This window comes from Pteropus medius, unplaced genomic scaffold (genome assembly GCF_902729225.1).
Source record: "Pteropus medius unplaced genomic scaffold, Ma_sr-lr_union100, whole genome shotgun sequence".
In the NCBI taxonomy this organism is placed as follows: Eukaryota; Metazoa; Chordata; class Mammalia; order Chiroptera; family Pteropodidae; genus Pteropus; species Pteropus medius.
The window spans coordinates 4,642,846-4,662,530 of record NW_024352786.1 but is presented as its reverse complement, the minus strand read 5'-3'; the positions used below and the strand labels follow the sequence as shown (position 1 = coordinate 4,662,530).

At 32.4% G+C, this 19,685-nt stretch overlaps 1 protein-coding gene across 4 annotated transcripts in view; it reads left to right on the top strand.

The window, feature by feature from the left end:
• The window catches only part of TBCK (TBC1 domain containing kinase), a 159,015-nt gene that overhangs the window by 110,942 nt on the left and 28,388 nt on the right, over positions 1–19,685 (top strand). For 2 of the 4 annotated variants that reach the window (XM_039848796.1, XM_039848797.1), the window contains exon 24: positions 18,332–18,507. In XM_039848796.1, coding sequence (XP_039704730.1) covers positions 18,332–18,507 — 176 coding nt within the window. Of the gene's footprint in view, positions 1–18,331; positions 18,538–19,685 lie in introns of all 4 variants that reach the window. The other 2 variants (XM_039848798.1, XM_039848799.1) reach the window with 1 other exon arrangement.

The following is a 19,685-nucleotide window of genomic DNA, read 5'->3' as shown; positions in this document are numbered from 1 at the left end:
ACAGCAGCCCCTAATCCTTTTGGCACCAGGGACTGGTATTACCATGAGAATCTAATGCTTGGTGATTAGAGTTAGAGCTGAAGAGGTGATGCTAGCACTAGGGAGAGGCTGCAGATACACATAAAGCTTCGCTTGCTGGCCCACCGCTCATCTGCTGGGTTCCTAACAGGCCAGGAACTGTTAGCAGTCTGAAGCCTGGGGGTTGGGGACCCCTGGTCTAGAGTGTTGTATTAAGGAAGAGTTCTTGATGGGAAACACAAAAGAAGAAAATAAATATGAGTTATTGTCATCTTTGGGGAAAATAACAATTTTTATGATATATGGTAGAGTATCCTATTTAGGATAGGCCCAAGGTAGCAGCTGAACTGATCCGAGACAATGTACACTTTTTTAAAGACAATCGGACTGTGCTTTGACATAGTATTAGCATATCCACATTGCAGTTGCTAGGAAGGTTTTGATGGTGACAGTTTTTATTCCTTTGCAGCCTGATTTAATTCATTATTGATTTGAGACAGCTCCTTTAGCAATTTTTTTCCATCAGTAAGTCTATAGAATATATTCTTCATGAAGAGCGATAGGTACACTTAGCACAATTCCAACTTGCTAATGAATATCTGGGGTCTTGTACTGAGATCTCTCTTATGCAACCTCACAGTTCAGGGATGTCATTTTATGTATCAGTGACATTCCATGGCATTTAAAGAGAAATGGATTCTGACACAATTCTGGCACAAAGGCTAGCAACAACAGACGCAGTTGTTATATACAGAATTCAGTGAATCTAATGACTTTCACAATCCCAGGATATAAGTGTCCTGTTTATTCCAGCCCTCCTCACAGGATATCCTATAAAATGTGCAAAATAAATAAACAAGTCATGTTATATGAGAAATAAACCTACTACTAAGAATTCGGTTTCTTAACCTGATTTTGTACAGGTGCTAACACAGAATTTAACAAAGAAAGGTGCATAATGAAAAATAAAAAACAGCTTTTATCTGCAGCATTCACACATCTGGGGAATCATTACTAAAGGTTATTACTTTCTTTGTTCCTCCCCAAAGCCAAAATGAGCAAATCAGAAGCCTTGCTAAACTGGAATTATTCCAAAATACATCCATCTCAATAAACATTATTGTTCAGAAAGCCTACAGAAATTAAGTAAAACAAAAACTTAGCAAAGAGTAGGCAAGTATAGTCCTACAGACTTGAATTAAGTAATAGATTTTAAACTTTTATACTTATCAAATAGATATTTGAATTATTTTAATATTAATAAAATGTTGGTTTTCTTGAATAAATTAAATGCTTCCCATTGATTCTAAATACACCCTATAATAAACTAGATTCCCACATGTGTTTATATTCATTTCTGAACTCTTTTTTTAGTTATATTCATGTTTCAGGTCATTTTCTTTCTGGTATTTGGCAATATTATATTAAAATTATAATTATATAGTATATCTGGCACTACATTTTTGTATGAATTGTAAAATTAGTCTTTTTTCCCTCCCCTAAAGAATCCTTTTGAGATATATATGTATGTATGTGTGTATGTGTGTGTGTGTGTGTGTGTGTGTGTGTATATAGATGTATACATCTATATACATATATAGATGTATACATCTATATATATATAATTGAATTAAATTTATAAATAAGTAGGGGAAATTGGCATATATTGAGTTTTATTTTGCCAAAATAGGGTATGTCTTTGTATTTATGCATACGTTCTTTTTAAGCTCTTCTATGGCATTTTTTAGTTTTCTTGCATATTCTTGTTAGGATTATTTCTATTTTAAGCTTTCTGTTGCTATTACTATTGGATATTTTATTTCATTATATTTTCTAGTTTTATTAAATATACGGAAAGATTGTTGATTTTACAAGCAGTTTGGCTTAGTGATTAAGAACACAGATGTGAATTTTTGAATCCCAGTTCTGCCACGCCCTCTATGGAATTGGTTTCATTGTTGCTCATAAAATAGAGATAATACTATTAAATACTTCATAGGATTACTGGGAAGATTAAATTGAGTTAATATATGTAGAACACTGATGGTACATACTAAGCACTCTAAGTTTTCATTATCATTATCATCATCATTATTTATTAGCTACATTATTGTTCTCTCATCGTTTATAACAATTTTTCAGTTGAGTCAGATTTTCCAGTTATATATTGCTTGCAATTTTTTATAATTTTGCCTCTTTTTCAATTTTATACCTTTTATGTCATTCTATTATCTAATTGCTTCAGCTAATTCTCCTTAACAATGTTAAATAACAAAGGTAGTGGTGGACATCTTTATCTTACACGTAGATTGTTTCAATGTTTTGCTGTCTTTTGGCTTGAGAGGTAAGTATAGTGCATTGATTTCATAAAAGTTTTATCAAATGTCTTTTCAGCGTGTTGTTCTGATATTCAGTAGGAAGTTAAGAGGAGTAATGGCTATGGACTCCTTAGCTCTCTTCATTATGTTTCAGCTTTTGGAACCAAGTGGAAATCTAGGCTCTGTCCTAATTTCTATATATGCAAAAGATATCAGTCGTATCAGAAACTGCCAAACTTTTAGTTAAAGCCAGAGTTATACTTAAAGTCCTTGTTTGCTATTGAGTGGAAGTATCACATAAATTCATGGACTAGGCAATCCTGTAATTTTGAGGAGTTAGAAAAAAAAATTGACTAGACTTGAAGAGCAGTAAAGCTTTACTGAAAATTTACCAGTCAATATTAAAAAGTAAATTTTAGTTAAATTTAAAATACCAAGAAAGTTTTTGCATCTTGATTGATTAGAAAGATCATTATTTCTAATAATATATAAGTAATTTTAAATTACCTTTCCTGAAAGGCTAGTACCAAATGTGGCTTTATATATTCATTTGTCATTTGTTGATTAATTTTTTATTACATATGCTATTCTTACCATTTATAGCATTATTATCATTTCAATCAAAGTAGCCTCATGTGTTTTGACCAATAAATTTATCATCTTGTTTTGCAATAGAATATCCATTTTATTTTTTTATAAAAACAAAACTTTTGATCATATCTGGCATATAATAGGGTATATAATTGTTGAAATATATTTGTACATTTTATAGTCATTATGTAGTATTTTAAGGATTTACCTCACCACAAAAAATATTGTGTGTAACTCCTTTATCAAATATTTTTCCTCTGCTTAGATTACTTTTTTATTGCATTTAAGTTATATTAAGCCAAAAGGGGATATAGATATTTTTCAAAATTTAACAACTTTAAAATGGAATCTATCTAGAATATTGCAGTAAGTTATCTATTGCATTATAGGTGATCATTTTAATTGTAATTACTGTTAAAATTAACAGACTTTTTGTACATAAAATAATTTATTAGATTTTCTTATAGAACTTCTATATTTGTTCATGCCCAATTTATGTTTCAGAATCCAGAATTCTAGTCAGCTCTTAAATGAATTGAAAAATTAGTTAATCCCTGAAGTGCTTTTATTTTCAATGAGGAAATATGAAAAAATTGGTTTTAACCAATTTAACATTATGGAAAGGATGTATCCAGACTTATCAGTTCATAATATGTATTCCAAAATATGTATTGCATATCGTAAACCTAAAATACATCTAAATGATCTGTGGCTATAGGTTGGTTGTGACATGTATATAACCTTTCTGATTTCATTAAAATCAGAATCTCTTCATTTATGTGAAAGAAATTTGAAATATAGCTAAATACTTTATGGACATTGGTACTTCTGTATCAATATTCTTATAAGAATTGTCTGGGATGGCTTATAATGTATTAAATAAATGATTTAATATTAGAGACAACTGAGTATCCTTCCTTTATCATAAAATTTTTTGTCTTCACACCTGAAACTTCAAATATCTGAGTTATATTAAAATAAAAATGGTTGGCTGGTGCATGATATTAGCTGAACATTCCACCATATTAATATCATAGTAATAACAGTTAACATCACAACCACTTTAAAGAGCTCATTTACCTTGTCTTTGGCATAACAATAAAGATGAGGGAGGGTGATCTCCAGACTTTCTTCCACAGAGATTTGCTGAAGTTTCCAGCCAGAGAATATTTTGGTCATTTGACATCTTCTGGTTATGTAGTAAGGGGAATGATGGGAGAATTTCTCTAGTAACATGGAACACTTGAGCGAAACTGGTAGTGTTTGTGACTTCAGTGCATAAGAGAAAGGGTAAGAGTGAGAAAGAAAGATAATAAGTCAGCAACTCAATTCAAGTAAGCGCTGTACCTTGGAAAGTTAGAATTAGAGATGAAAATATCAACTGGACTAACAAATACTGTGACCTCTTAGCCACCAGCTGGCTCTACTCCTTGAATCGCTGCTGCCATTTAAAGCTGAGCATGTCCTACATGGAATAGCAGCTCTATCACATTCCAGAAGAAAGAGCACAGATTCTACCTTTAGGAGTTTAGCTGACTGGAGCCGCTGTCTTGTTTAACTTTTTCACCTTGTTTACCTCAGCCTGGGAAATTTATAAGGTTTTGATTTTATTCTGAAAATTATGTCCAGAAGCTTATAGAAACTTATACACAGTAGCACCCTCCACCACTCTGCAAAAACATTGTCTGTTGACCCTGTTTTTGCCCCATAAATCACTGATATGAGAGTGATTCACTTACTGTAACCGCCATCTCTTCTGTTCTCACTTCAACCAATTTAAACTATGAAATATTTTCTAGTCACTAGTTTTTGAAATGCATAAGTTCCTATGGATCTAAGTTTATTTAAGCATGCCATGCTTTATGCACAGCACTTTGCTGAGCCTCACAATTAGAATCACTCCCCGATGTCTTTAAGTAGAAACTCCTCTGGTGTCGTTAAGCGTCATGTACAGGTTTCTAACTTTTGTCCCAGGAGGTGAGCAAGGGTTTGGAACCTATTGCCAGTTGAAAACTCAGTCAGAAATAAGGTCATAGAATTCTAGAGCTAAAATAAACATAAAATATCTACCTCTGCCTCTTCCTTTCATACATCAGATAATTGAGGCCTAGAGAGATGAAATATTTCCAAAGTGATATTATCAAAGGGAAAAATTTTCTCTTTACAAAAACTTAGCTTACGCATAATTTTTCAGGGGCACATCTGTGAAAATTTTAGCATAAAAGCCCTAATCACTTTAAAAAACTCCTATCTCCACTCTCCTTTGTGTTTCATATCATATACATTTTCTCTTATATTTAAGGGAGAAAAATATTCTCTCTAGTGTGAGAGCTATAACATGCAGCTTCCAGAGCATGACAGTTTTATTTCAAACTCCATTTTAGATGCTATATTTCTGTATTTTAGAAATATCAACCTCTCCCTAGTCTCTCTAAAAACAAGTGGGAGAAGGAAAAACACCAAAATGCTACTGAAACAAATTATTGTTTTAAATATATGGATAAAAATACTTTTGTAGATTGTTAGTTTTTCAAAGTAGTTTTTATTTGTTAAAATTCCTTTGAGAATGATAGTTAATTTCAATGTGACATATGCAAAGACCTGTCCCTTCTCATACATGAGCTTGAAATATCTAGCACTAATAAAGAAGAGTCTATTTATTGTAGACATGTGGAAAAATAAGAGTTGTTAGATATTGCCCTAAAACTCTCAATTTTATGTATTTCCAAGCCTTGTTAATAGTTTACATAATTTAAGATTTTTCTCGGTAGAATGTATAGACAATGCCTGCTAAAATCAGGATATTTTTCCTGCCAATTTTTCTTTTTTCTTCAAATTATTTATTCTTTCTCATAACTTATACTGCCGTTTCTATGCTGATAATTCCAAAAATAGGGTCCTCTAGTCATGACTTCTCCCAAATACGAGTTCTGTTTCTAATTGCATTTTCAACACTTCAGCTTGGTAGACCTTATGCAGCCTCAGTGTCACATATCTAAATCTGAACTTCCCTTCCCCTGGTCTACTGTCTGTCGCTGATGCTATTTTCTTTTTCCACTGATTATCCATGTTCAAAACATAAGAGCCATCATTTACTCATCCCTGTCCTTTATCTTCTATCTGTTTTCTTATAGTGCTTCTCATATGTCTTTCATTCTTCCATTACCCTTTCATTAATACACCAATTTTACTGGATAGCTGCCGAGCTCTCTGCTAGGCAGTGGAAGTGTATATACAAGCAAGTCTTAGTTCCTGTTTTCAAGAAGTTCATGGTGTATGGGAAGAAACCAGTATCAGTATGGAGCAAGGGCTGTAAACCTGAGACACTCTGGTTAGATACCAAACTTCTAGAAATCCTTTCAAAATGAAAATAGCCTCATGACTAAAATTTCTGCCTCATTTATACCAGGGTAAATTGGAAACAAACAAAAAAAAAAAAAAAAAGAAAGGATTTTTAATGAGAGAGACTTTATTAACATATCTCTTAGAGGTTGAACTGAAGCCCTAGAAGTAAAATCAAAGCAGCTTTCTGACGTGTTTGATAGAATTGCTTCCCACTGAACATGCTTGAAAAACCCAGTTATTTACTTGGCAAACTCCTATTCATCTTTTTATGCTCAATTTGAATGTTACCTTCTATAAGAAGTCTTTTGAAATTGTCTACTTTGTCCTGGACAGCGATCTACTCTTTCTTCTATATCATGACAGAAACCAAGTTGCAGCGGGTTCAGGAGTGAATGGCAGGATAAAAAGAGACATGAGAAGGCATAGAGATAGTAGCTAGGGAAGGACCCACCCTTGGAGAGTAATTTTATTTTTTACTGTTTTAATTTACCTTCCATTGTGGATGGGAGAATATTGGATGTATTTGTAAGCCAGGGAAAATTAGTAGAAACGAAAAGACTGAAGGAAAAAAGAATAATGAAGAGAGCAAAGCTCTTGATTTCCAGTGTCGTCTCTTAATGTAGATCATCATAAAATTAACTAACTTTCTGCCTATCATTTTTCCCATCTCTGTTTCATCCTTCAAAATACAGCCAAAGTAGTCTTTCTAAGATACTGCTGTTACCATGTAACACATTCTTCCAAAAATGCTACAGTACTTCTCTGTTTCTTATATTCTCAATCTTCTCTTTCTTTCAGAGCCTCATGGTCTGTCCTCTCTACCTATTCTGTATTCTTTCCCTCTAGCTTCCAGGATGCTCAGGTCAGTAAGACTAGTCTCATTATCTTTCTTATACCCATTGACTGAGTTCTACAAGAACAAATATCTTTGTTTTGTTCATTAATATATCACAAACACAGTATATAGTACCTAGAAGATACTCAGTATTTTTTATACAGTGTTTTCTTGCTCATTCACACTTCAAAACTCATACAATTACCCACTTAAGGAACTCTTCTCTTTTCTACTTTTTTAAACCCTACTGATTTTTCCTGACTCAAGTCCCGCTTACTCCGTCTATATTTTGCTAACTACTTCTGCCCATATTGTTTCTTTTCCTGAATTCTCATAGTATGTACTTGTGATTCCATACATGGACTCTTATAAGGGAGGTAGTGTGATAATGTGGTTAGGAGCTCAGACTCCAGAGCCAGTGATTAAATTTGAACTGTGGCTCAGTAACTTACTGATTATGTTGCCATTGGTAAGTTTTTTTAACCTCTCTGTGCCCCATTTTCTCACCTATAAAATGAGCAAAACATTAAACCTACCTCGTAGGATTTTTCATGATTCTTAAATTTTGAGTTCATATATGTCAAGTGCTTATCTCAGTGACCAGCACATGATAAGCACTATATAAATGTTTTCTGTTAGTATTGTGTAGTTCTATTACTGGTTTGTTTCTGTTGTTCTTGTCTTTCCAACCAGATTATGGACTCTTTGAGGTGACTGAACACTTTCATGTCTGTTCTACCAGTTGATCCTCACAGTAAATTTGTGAGGTGTAAATAAGGCAAGTGTCATTCTCACTATATGGCTTAAGAACTTACAGTCAGAGAAAGGGTCTGCTACCTGCTCTCTCAGCACTACCTACTTCTTTCTTACTCAGAGAGGTACAGGACAGATAAATAAGTCTTTTGTGTAGGCAGACATTCTACCACAAAACAGAATGTCAGCCACCTCTTTCTTGCAAGTATGCCCAGCTCTCTACATGTGATTGTCTTGGGCACTCCCCCTCATTTGCTTTGTGGGAAACACTTGCTCCTCTATTCTATGAGATGGAAAGCAGGTGCATCTTGAACGTTATGCTCTCCACAAAGTTGACCCCACCCCCACCCCAACACACACTAAAGCTCTTTATATAGGCTGGGAGGAAAAGAGTTGCTGGGATGATAATTGGAAGTAGCAGAATCACTTCTGTCCCTTCTCAGCCCTGGGGAAGTTGTTAGTGACTTTTGTTGATGGCTTCTGTTATTTGGTAGCATATTAGAGGCTCTTCGTCTCAACATAGAGACAACATCACTCAGCATCCTTTGACACGTGTGTGTATTATTTATCAAACATTTTAGCACCTTTTTTAGGCAAGGCGCTATTATACTTGATATGGGAAATATAAAAGGAACATAAGAAATTTTAGCTGTTCATGTACCTGGCTCTGTGTTGTCATACGCATGTTTATATTGATCCAGCCCCTCACTTAGAAACATCATATGTCACTTGAAGAACAATCTTTGAGTTTTACTTTTACAAATTGTCCTCAAGAAAAAGTATACATTTACTATGTTGAAACATACATTATTTAATACATGGTTAGCCCTGTGATGTTCTCTGCCTCATAAGCATACCTACTTTTACTTTTTATAGTTTTTTATTCATATTTCACCTTTCTTTTAAATTAATTTAGTCTTCCAGTTAGTGTTCCAGTTCCAATCCAATGAAATTTAATAGTCTTTTTTAAATATGGTTTTGCTCAAAATTCAGATCTCTCTGTTTAGGAAATGTATACAATGTATGTCACTTTCTGTGCTGCCTTATTTTAAGTTCTTACATTATAAAGTAGATATTTAATAAATATCACTTTGCTTTCACAGTGAAGAGATTTTTTAATTAAATTTATTGGGATGACATCAGTTAACAAAATTATATAAGTTTCAAGTGTACAATTCAGTAATACATCATATATATATTGCATTGTGTGTTCATCCTCCAAAATTGCATTTCCTTTCGTCACCATATAAATTGAACCCCTTCACTCTTATCTATCTCCCCTTCTCCCCTATCCCTCTGGTAACCAGTAAACTGTTGTCCATGTCCATGAGTCTCTGTTGTTTGTCTTGTTAATTTGTTGCTTCAGTTTTATATCCCACATATGAGTGAAACTATATGGTTCTCAACTTTTTCTGTCTGACTTATTTCACCTAGCATGATAATCTCAAGATCTATCCATGTTGTCACAAATAGCAGTATTTTATCTGTTCTTATTGCTGAGTAATATTCCATTGTATATAAGTACCACATCTTCTTTCTTCAGTCATCTATAGACGGGCACTGCAGTTGTTTCCATATCTTGGCCACCATGAATAATGCTGCAGTGAACATCAGGGTGTCTTTACAAATAAACGTTTCCAATGGTATTTCTTAAAGAATTAGAACCAAAAAATCATCAGATTTGTATAGAATCACAAAAGACCCCAAATAGCTAATAGTACAATTTTGAGAAAAACAAACACAGCTGAAGGTATCACACTGCCTGACTTCAAATTACACTACAAAGCTACAATAATAAAAACAATATGGTATTGGTAGAAAAACAGACACACAGACCAATAAAACAGAATTGAGAGCCCAGAAATAAACCCACATATATATGGGCAAATAGTTTTTGACAAAGGATCCAAAACTATACAATGGAGAAAAGAAAGACTCTGCAATAAATGGTGCTGGGAAAATTGGAAAGCCACATGCAAAGGAATGAACCTAGACTGCTATCTGTCACCATACACCAAGATTAACTCAAAGAAAAGAGATTTTAAAATGACTCAAACTGTACTGTAGACATTCTGAGGTCATCCTATCCCTGAGTTTCAAAGTTCAAGAAACTCAAATCTATAATGTTTCTCCTGAAAGCAACATACTGGCCTCATTTATGCCCAGGTACTGTAAATATCTTTTGGAATCTTTAATTTCTAAATGGACTTAGAAAAGTAACTTTTTGTATTAAAATTTTCTCTCTCCCACATACCCCTAATCACTGACACACACACGCTCACACACGAGCATATTACATGAAAATTGCTTTCATTCATAAGGAGGGGTGTTTGTTATTTTGTTTTTAACCTGCTAATATGCATACATTATAAGTATGATCACCTGGAGTTCATTCTGAATGCAGGATCAAAATATATTACTCTTAAAGGAAAGAAAATTGTTGCTAAGAAAAATATCCATTTAGGCAGTAATCTACTAGATAATTTTCACTATTTTATGTGAAAATACTATATGCTAGGAAAATACTATAATACTAGGAAAAATACTATAATTATTTAGTGGTAATGATGTAATTTACATTTGTGGCAGAAGTTTGGCAAACTATATTAAATATTTTTTATGTAGCCAACAGAGCGTTTTCTCTAAATTCTTCATACATTTGACAAAGAGGTAGACAAACATCAGTTTATTCAAATATTTCTTAATGCAAATGACATGCAGAGGAATTCTCACCAATGAAACATTTCAGTGAACTTCAAAATTTTTATCTAATTGTATATTATTAACTTTTGTGTGTCACCTTTCCAAACTTGAATGCCTACCCTGCTTGCTGATGTCTTTTTACAATTTTAAAATTTTATCTGAATTTAAGAATAATAGGGATTAGATCGCTGCTCTTTAACATCACTACATGTTTTCTAGTGCCACATCTGATTACCTATAATGGTGACTATAGCCATGACTTCTCATCTGTAAAGCCTTTTTTGTGTTGCTGCAAACATGTGATAAGAATTGTCTTCCGACAGATTAGATTCGTGATTATGAAGTATTTAAGATAGTTGTTTAATAATGCTCATTAAAAACAAATCTTACATTTTTATAAATTTATATTTTCAAAAATAGCTTATACCTAATGAATAAAAGTTAAACACAGAAAAGCATTTTAAAAAGTCAAATTAATTCTACTAACTCACAGATAACATCTTATAGTTTCTATGTATCATTTATATATATGAAAAAATCTGTATACATACACATGCATGTATACCCACATATGTATGTGTGCACTATGATATACATCTTCAAACTGGTATCATAGTTAATTTATAAATGTTATAGGGTCTTTTTCCGCTTGATAATATATCCTAAATATTTTCTCTATTAAGAAATATTTTTCTAAAATATAATTTTAATAGATGAATCATATTCATTTACATAAATTTTCTATCATTTATCCTATTATTTTATTATGTATTGACATTCACAGTTTTTCATAATTTACAAAAACAATGTTTGATAAAACATTTTTTCTATGCATCTTTTTACAGTCTGTGATTATAGCCATGAACAAATTTCTAAAAATAAATTTTTATATCGAAAGCTGTGCATATTTGAAAGTTTTTAATACATATTACCAATTGTTTCTCCAGAAGGCTTAAGTTGATTAACACATGTAAAACATGTATATTTTAGAGTTCTTCCCTACATCCTTATTGTCAGAGTTCAACCAACAACAAAGATGGTACACTCAAATGAGGATAATTCAAGAAAGTTTTATTTACAGAAAAAAAATAATTACATGAATAATAGTGGAATAGGAACAAAAATTCAAGAGATAATGCAGTAAATTATGGATATTAGCTACAGCCATGTTTCTATCCAAAAGGAAAGGGATAAGAGAGAAAGAGATTAACAGAGCATAAAGAGAAGCAGGTTAAGAGCAGGCTATCTTGAGACTTTGGTCAATCAACACATCCAGGCCAAGGTGACTTCTCAAGTCTGGAACCAAGGAGATAAATATCTTCAGTCTCCCTACTGTCTGTACCTACTTGAGAGCCAGAGGCCCTAGGGTCCCTCTTGATGAACTCTAAACAAGTTGCCTCCTAAATCAGAGAGCAAGGTAGAATCCAGTGGAGAGAGAATCTGGAAGAGAAAAAAGATATCCAGAACACTTACTTCTGTGTGTGTGTGTGTGTGTGTGTGTGTGTGTGTGTGTGTTTCAATATGCTTTTATGTTTCTGTGATTATTAGGTTGGTGTTGTTAGTATGCATTTACATCTCCCTCCCATCTTTTTTAACCAAACAGATTTTTTTCTTATTGATTGAAAGAGCTCTTTATATATTAAGGGCATCTTAAATTTTTATTTTTCACATTTATTACTCTTCTTTAAGAGCTTATATTTTGATATATGTTTATAAATATCTCTAGACATTAGTAGTTTTTCTCATCCTTTTGTGATTCCACTTTTTATAAATAATTCTTTGTTCCACCTATAAAACATTTTGCTGTATAGTGTAAGATAGAAACATAATTTTATTTTCTTCCAGTTAACAAGTTATGCCAACACTATAGTCTAAATAATACATCCTTTCCCCCAGTGATTTGACATGGCATCCTGTTCTTTTACCAAATACCTATGTGTATTTGAGTCTGTTTCTGTGCATCCAACCTAGATTCTGTTAATCTTTTAGTCTCATCAGGTGCAGTACCATACAGTGTGAGTTTTGTACATTTTTAATATATAATGGCATATTTTATTTTTCTTTATATTCTCACCTATTTAGTCTGTCAAATGAACTTTAGAATTTACATTTCAAAATTGTAAAAAAGGTCCTTTTTAAGAGTTTGATAAAACTATAACGTATTAATACATTGCTCTGAGAAAAAACAAAGTTTATATAATATTGAATCTTTCCAGATAACATCTTATGTCTCTCAGTTTTTCAGATGTGCATCATGAAAATGTTTTATTTTCTTTCAATGTGATCCACTTATATCTTAATGTTTGATTTTGGAGGAATATTTTGATACTGTGAATGAAAGCTTTCGCCCAATGTATTTTCTACTGCTGCCATAAAGAAAGCTGATGACTTTGTTGTATGTATGTTGTAACTAAAACCTTACCAAATTCCTACCAGTTTTATTGTATTTTTCTGATTATTTTGGACTATTTTCTAAGAAGACTATTATATCATCTAAAATACTTTATTTCTCCTTTTACAATAATTAACCCCCTTACTATTTTTCTTATTGTCTCCATAGCAACTTCCATAACAAAAATAATAATACTGATACCTATAATATATTTCTGCATTTTCATTTTAATATATCTGCCTCTGTGGTTCATCGTTAAGTAGAATGTCAAATATTTTAGATAAAGAAAATCTATCTTAAAGAACATCTTTTACCACTCTAATTAACTTTCCTTCAGATATGTGTTTACCATGAGTTTTCCTTCTTCTAAAATTGGGAATAAACGTGAAGTTTTATTACATTTGGCTTTATGTCATCTATAGTGACAATTGTATACTTTGTATCTTTTGACTAAAGATGATGAATTACTTTTAAAATTGTCCTAATACTGAACCATCCTTCATTCCTAGAATATGCCCTACTTTATAATAGTATGTCATTCTTATAAATTCCTACTGCATTCACTTTTCTACTTTTGAGATTTTTTAAAAATCTATATTCGTATGGAATATTGGTGTGTGTATGTGTGTGTGTTTGTATGTTTCATGCTATCTTTGTCAGATTAAAGTATTAAGGTAGTTTCATAAAAATGGCCTGAGTCTATTTCAATGTTGTCTTTGCCTTAGAACAATTAATATATCATAAGGATTCCGTTTTCTTTTAAAATGACGTAAAATTGTTTGGGAGGAAAAATATATTTGGTACCTTTTTCTCTTAAGTAATCATTTGAAAACTTTAAAATTGTACCTGTATTTATAAAGTCTATTCAGATTTTCTTTGACTTTTGAAAACACACACATGCACACACACACACCCCCCACATATCATTCTTCTCTTTTTGTTTTTCTACCTGTCATTCTTTTCAGCTCAGCTTAGGCCAGTTGATATACAGGTATATTCCAATTGTCTGCTCTTTGGGAAATAATATATAGAATCAATATTTTAAAAATTTAATAATATAGATTGGTACATAATACTGTATTATTTTCAAGTATTTCCATGCTTAATATTTTTATTTATACATTAGAAATGAGAAAATGTAAAAACACATTTACATTTATATTTTCTCATTTCTAATCATGCACACGTATAGTTCACATACAGATGTTCTACCTTTATTGGTTTTCCCCAAAACATCAACTCTAGTATTTGCCTATTTTTTCCTTCATTAATATTTTAATATTGTGGACTTATTTTGCCTATTCAGGATAGTTTGTTTTTGTGTTTGTTTAATTTTTGCCTTCTTTATATTCACCTAGCTTCTTTCAATTAATTAGAGCATATTTTATAAGGCTTATGTAGTAGCAACTGTAATCTTCAATTTTTTCAGTTAAGGAATGGGCAGATGACTGTGAGAAATTACTGAGGTAGATATAGGTTTTAGTGTTCTTGATTAACCATCACAGTGCCCTAAAGCAACAAAGAATCTGATGTTTTGCCTTCTCTGAAGACTTGGTCTAATAATCCAGACATAAGAATAGATTGTGCTCTGCAGAGTTTTTTAATCATACTTTTATTCACTTGTTCATTCATTTTATTCATTCATTTATTTATTTAAATAGCTATTGAGTTTCTATATGCCAGACATTGTGCTAGCTTTTGAAGATAAAAACATAAAAAGACATGTAACCTGCATTCGAGGATATTGTAAGTCAAGTGGAGAAACAGACACTATATCACAAATATAATAATTACTATGATGGAAGACTATAGATGTCGTTTTGGGAACATATACATACCTTATACCACAGTTACTCAGAAAAAGTAATAAAAAATTTATAAATATTATTTTATTCATTATATTCAACAAATATGTTTTAATACATTTTATATGTCTGGTAATGTGCTGGCTTCTAGGGAAGCAATAAGTGTAAAAGCCATTTTCCTTATCCTCGGGGAGCTTTCAGTCTAATGGAAAGTGAATAATCCCAATTTAATAAATGTGTACCAGATACCTATAGGGATGCAGAAGAGTAAATAAGTTTGTCAGAAGTTAAAAACAGACTTTCTTCACAGAAATAGTAATGTTTGAGCTGATACTTGAAAGGTGAGCAGGGAGTCATTAGATGGGCAAGGTGTTGCATTCTAAGCAGAGGAAACGTGTACAAAGGGATGGTGGTCCAAAAAAGCAAATAGTCTGCTAATGCCAAAGCATAAAATACAAGATGACGAGGGGTAAGAAAAGAGTTCAAAGGTAGCAAACAGTTATTGAACTCTTAAAGTTTGTGAAACACCATTCTAAATGCTTTATATAGGTTAACTCATTTAATACTTAAAATAGCTCAGGAGAGTTCAGGCAGAGAGGTTAAATATCATACTCAAAGTCACCAAGATTTGGAATCAGGTAGTCTGACTCCAAAGCCTGTGGTCTCCTGCCTACTCTAGACAGAGATCATTACATAAAGGGATTTATGTGCTATACTAAGGAATTTGAATTTCATTCTATCATTGTCTAGAAGTCATTGAGATGTTTTTAATTATAAAAGTTACATGGTCAGATTTTTATTTTTAATTCAAATGATACTTGGAAGGTGAATTAGGAGGAATGACTTTAGGTGAAGAGGGAAGCAGAGAAAGGAGATGGAGAGAGAGGCAGATAGCTTCTATAGTCCATGTAAGAGATGATGAAGCCCTGAGATAGAGCAATGATTCAGGGAAGAGATTTGAGAGAGATTTTGGTGGAACTTGGGGGTATGTTAGATGGGAACGAGGAATGAGGAAAGATGAAGAGTCTATGATGATTTCCAGATTTCTGTCTTGGGTAACTTGGTTGAAGTTTGTGCCAGGATCCATGACAGAAAGTATAGGGAAGGTGTTCTACATGCCAGCCCTGTATTCTCATAGTTAAAATGCCTCTGTAGTTATTTAGGAGATTTTACATATGAAATACAAGCATATAAAGTTATGCCCTTATGGTTGCTAGTTACATATGCAGCATAAGGGTATATAGGCATACTCTCATTAAAGGTTTACAATTTCAGACTCTTATGAATCATGACAGAGTTATTCTCCCAATAGCTTAATAATGGACACAGCAAACTGCCTGTTTGTTACCAAATTTTGCTTGCTTGGTTCGTATTATCATTACTATATTCAGATAGCCATTCAGAGAGCCTACTCTACTAAAAGATGGTTTTTGTCAGTATGACCACTGAAAAAGTTGCCAATCGAATATGAATTTTTTTAAAGTAGTTTTCAGACAAATTGGTTTCTAATACTTGGACATCTAAGCTTAATATGCATGGTATATACTGGTTCTTGGGCAGAATTGATAAATAATAGATGTTTCCAGAGTTGTTCTATAGTTATTTTATATTTTTCTGCATTATCCATAAAGTCCCATGATTTTAAAACCCCACACAGGACAATGCTAATATCAGTGATATTAAATTAGACAAAAGTTGTACAGAGAAAGTTTTATTTTTATGCCTTTAAGTGGAAATTATACAATGAATAGTCAAATTGCATATAAAACTGTCTAATAAAAGAAAAACTACATTCTGTACTTAACATTATTTTCTTCATAAAGCAAAGTAGTATAATTTGTCCTAAATGTAATTTACTAATCTCCTAAAATTAATTTGCAGAGGATCTTGCATGCATTACATTAAAGTTCTTTACTAATATATACCTGTAAAATTGGGGGAAAATATGGATTTGTCAATGATTACACCCTCCTTCTGTTCTTACCATTTTATATAGCAATTGCTCTTTCTTTTGAAAAACCTTTCATATATGATGCATTTGATTGGAACCAATGCCAAAGTCAGATCTTTCTTAAATCAGTCAGTTCTTCATAGAGAATACTTTGGTTAAATCCTCTTCGTCAGCCAGGGCACACTTTTCATTCAAATGAAACCTGTGTTTGAAATGCCACATTCATAACTGAATGACTAAAAGCAGAGCTAGAGTAATCAGAAGTTCTTTTTTATCTTTATAAATGTACGACTTTGAAATCTGGGAAAAATACCTATAGAGACTGCAATTTAATAAAAAAAAAAAAAGGATGGGAGCATTGATTGTATGGCTTGCTAATTTGAAAGCTCTTTCATCTTTCTGGAGCATTTTTAATTTCAAAATGTTTAAACAGCTTTAATTCCTAGTATTAAAAAATTAAAATTCTTAATGCCTCTTTTTTATTAAGAGCCAAAACCCCATAAAGCTTAGCAATTTCCATTTCTGCTTAAAGGTAATGAAGTGAGAGAACGACTGCTTTGCCACCAAAGAATTTATGACATAGAGAAACCCAAGGGACGAGAGGCGACATTCACACTCCAAAATGTGTGTCTGATGAGTGATTCATATGCTTTATTCTCTCCTGCCCTGAAATTCTAAATTGAAAATTCTAAATGTGGAATCCCACAATGAAATTGAGAATAGAAAAAAAAAAAATGGGTAAATGAGATAGACTCAATTATAAAAGCTTATTAAATATATAATTTTTTTCTTTTGAATCCCCATGTTTTCAATGAAGTGAATTTTGAAAGTTTTTAAATTCTCAAGTTATGTTATAAGTAAGTTTTCAAGAGTGACTACTGGTACTCAATAAATTTGTTAAGTTATATTGCATTAATCTTTAATGGGGGGAAAATCTTTCTCTCAACTAAATAACATGGAGTTAATTATAAATAGCTCTTAGTCTGAATCAGTATTTTGCCATATAACAGATACCAATGCACTGGTTTGATAATCTAGAGTCTGATTTTACCTCTTTCACAATTTAAGCTGCATTGTCATTTTAGTTTACTATCAAAGAGAGCATTATGTTGTTCTTCATCCATCTCTGACAATCTAATTTCCACTCAACCATTCATATATAACATAAATTATGTTATAGAAGTCCAATACATATATTACAACCATTTCTTTAATTAGTATGTATATTGAGTTGCAATGCAATTTCTCATATTACCAGAGTGTATTTAATGTCCTCCTAACAAGAATAATTGTACTTGAAGAAAAATGAAATGTATTTAAAAGAGCCACTTTCAAAGATACACAGTGCTCTCATAAGGAAAAATCTTTTTCATCTGTTTCTATCACGTTTAAGCCAGGAGCTTATGGTAGGCAAAAGAATAACACTTTCCTATATGTGTGACTAATGAAAAAGTAAACCTATGTAGTAAGGAATACAGTTACACAGTAGACTACAAGATAATTTCCTGTTCCCCATATCCTATAATGATTGATATCAAGATCCTGGAGATATTTTACACTAACTATAGTTTGTCACTTTATTATGTTCTCAATATTTGTGTTATCGTACATTTCTTTCAGTCAAGAGAATCTATCCCATTAAATGACCTAAAGTCAGAAGTTTCACCCCGGATTTCAGCAGAAGACCTGATTGACTTGTGTGAGCTCACAGTGACAGGCCACTTCAAAACACCTACCAAGAAGACAAAGTCCAGTAAACCAAAGCTCCTGGTTGTTGACATCCGGAATAGTGAAGAGTATCCTTTACGCATGTGTTGTAAACAGTGGTACTGCCTTATTCATATTGCTTCCTTTTGATTTAGAGTGTTTGGTATTAAAAAAAAAAAAAGCAATGAACTTATCTGGGATTTTTCTGAATTCAGATAGCTAAGTAACTCTCAAACTGGATGCCAGAGTAGACTTACATAGTGTTTCATAAGATAATGTTACATACCAGAGACCTTAAAATATTTTCCAAACATTTCCAAACAAAACCAGAGTATTAAGATAGTTTCTTGGTTTTGTGTTTCTCTAGTGTGTATTGCTCTTCTTGGGGGCATTTGAGTCATTCTTGCTATAGATAAAATTTTGGCAAAGAGAATTATTTACTTTTTTTTTTTTTAATATTAGAAGCTATAGAAAAGACAACATCAGGCTTTAATTTTTAAATTAAAATTAAAAACATATACTCAGTTTTCATTATTATATCCTGTTTTTCATCATTAGTAAATGCTAATATTGCTCTTGTCTGTCCAGAAGAATTAATTTCTAAGAATTTCTTCAAAATAATTTAGAGATACTTGTGTTTGGAGCAGGATAGATAATAAAGAAGTTTAGTACTTTTTTTTTTTTTTAATCCCATTTGGGTCTGCATTTAAACTACTAGAATTAAAATTTCCATCCAGTTGTATTCCTATATCTGAATGGAGTACACAATAGCCACTGCCGAGGAATGTCTCCTCTGTCTGGATTAATGGTTAGATGTGAGGGGTACATTAACTGTTGAAGAGCTCCTATTTGCTCTGAGACCCATCTGTAAGCCACAGGTCCTGAGTGCCACACAGTCTCATTCAATCAGCCAGTCATACTTGTTTGAGGATCTGCTTTGGAAAATTAGAGTTAAATCAGAGCACCTCCTCACCAGGAGCTCACAGTCTTGTAGCTAGGACAGACACATTAAATAGATAATTATAATATGGTGTGAAATAATCTATATCTGAGGCATACTCAGAAGGCCATGGAATATAAGGATGGTTACCTAGGCCAGGTGATGCCTGACGTGGATCTTAAAAGACAAGTAGAAGTTATCCCAGCAATGAAGATAAAGAGGCTATTTCAGATTGAAAGAGAGGACATACTGTCTGGGTACACAGAAAAGATGAGGAGGACACATTCAGGGAATTACAAGTACTCTGGTTATGCATAACTGGAATAT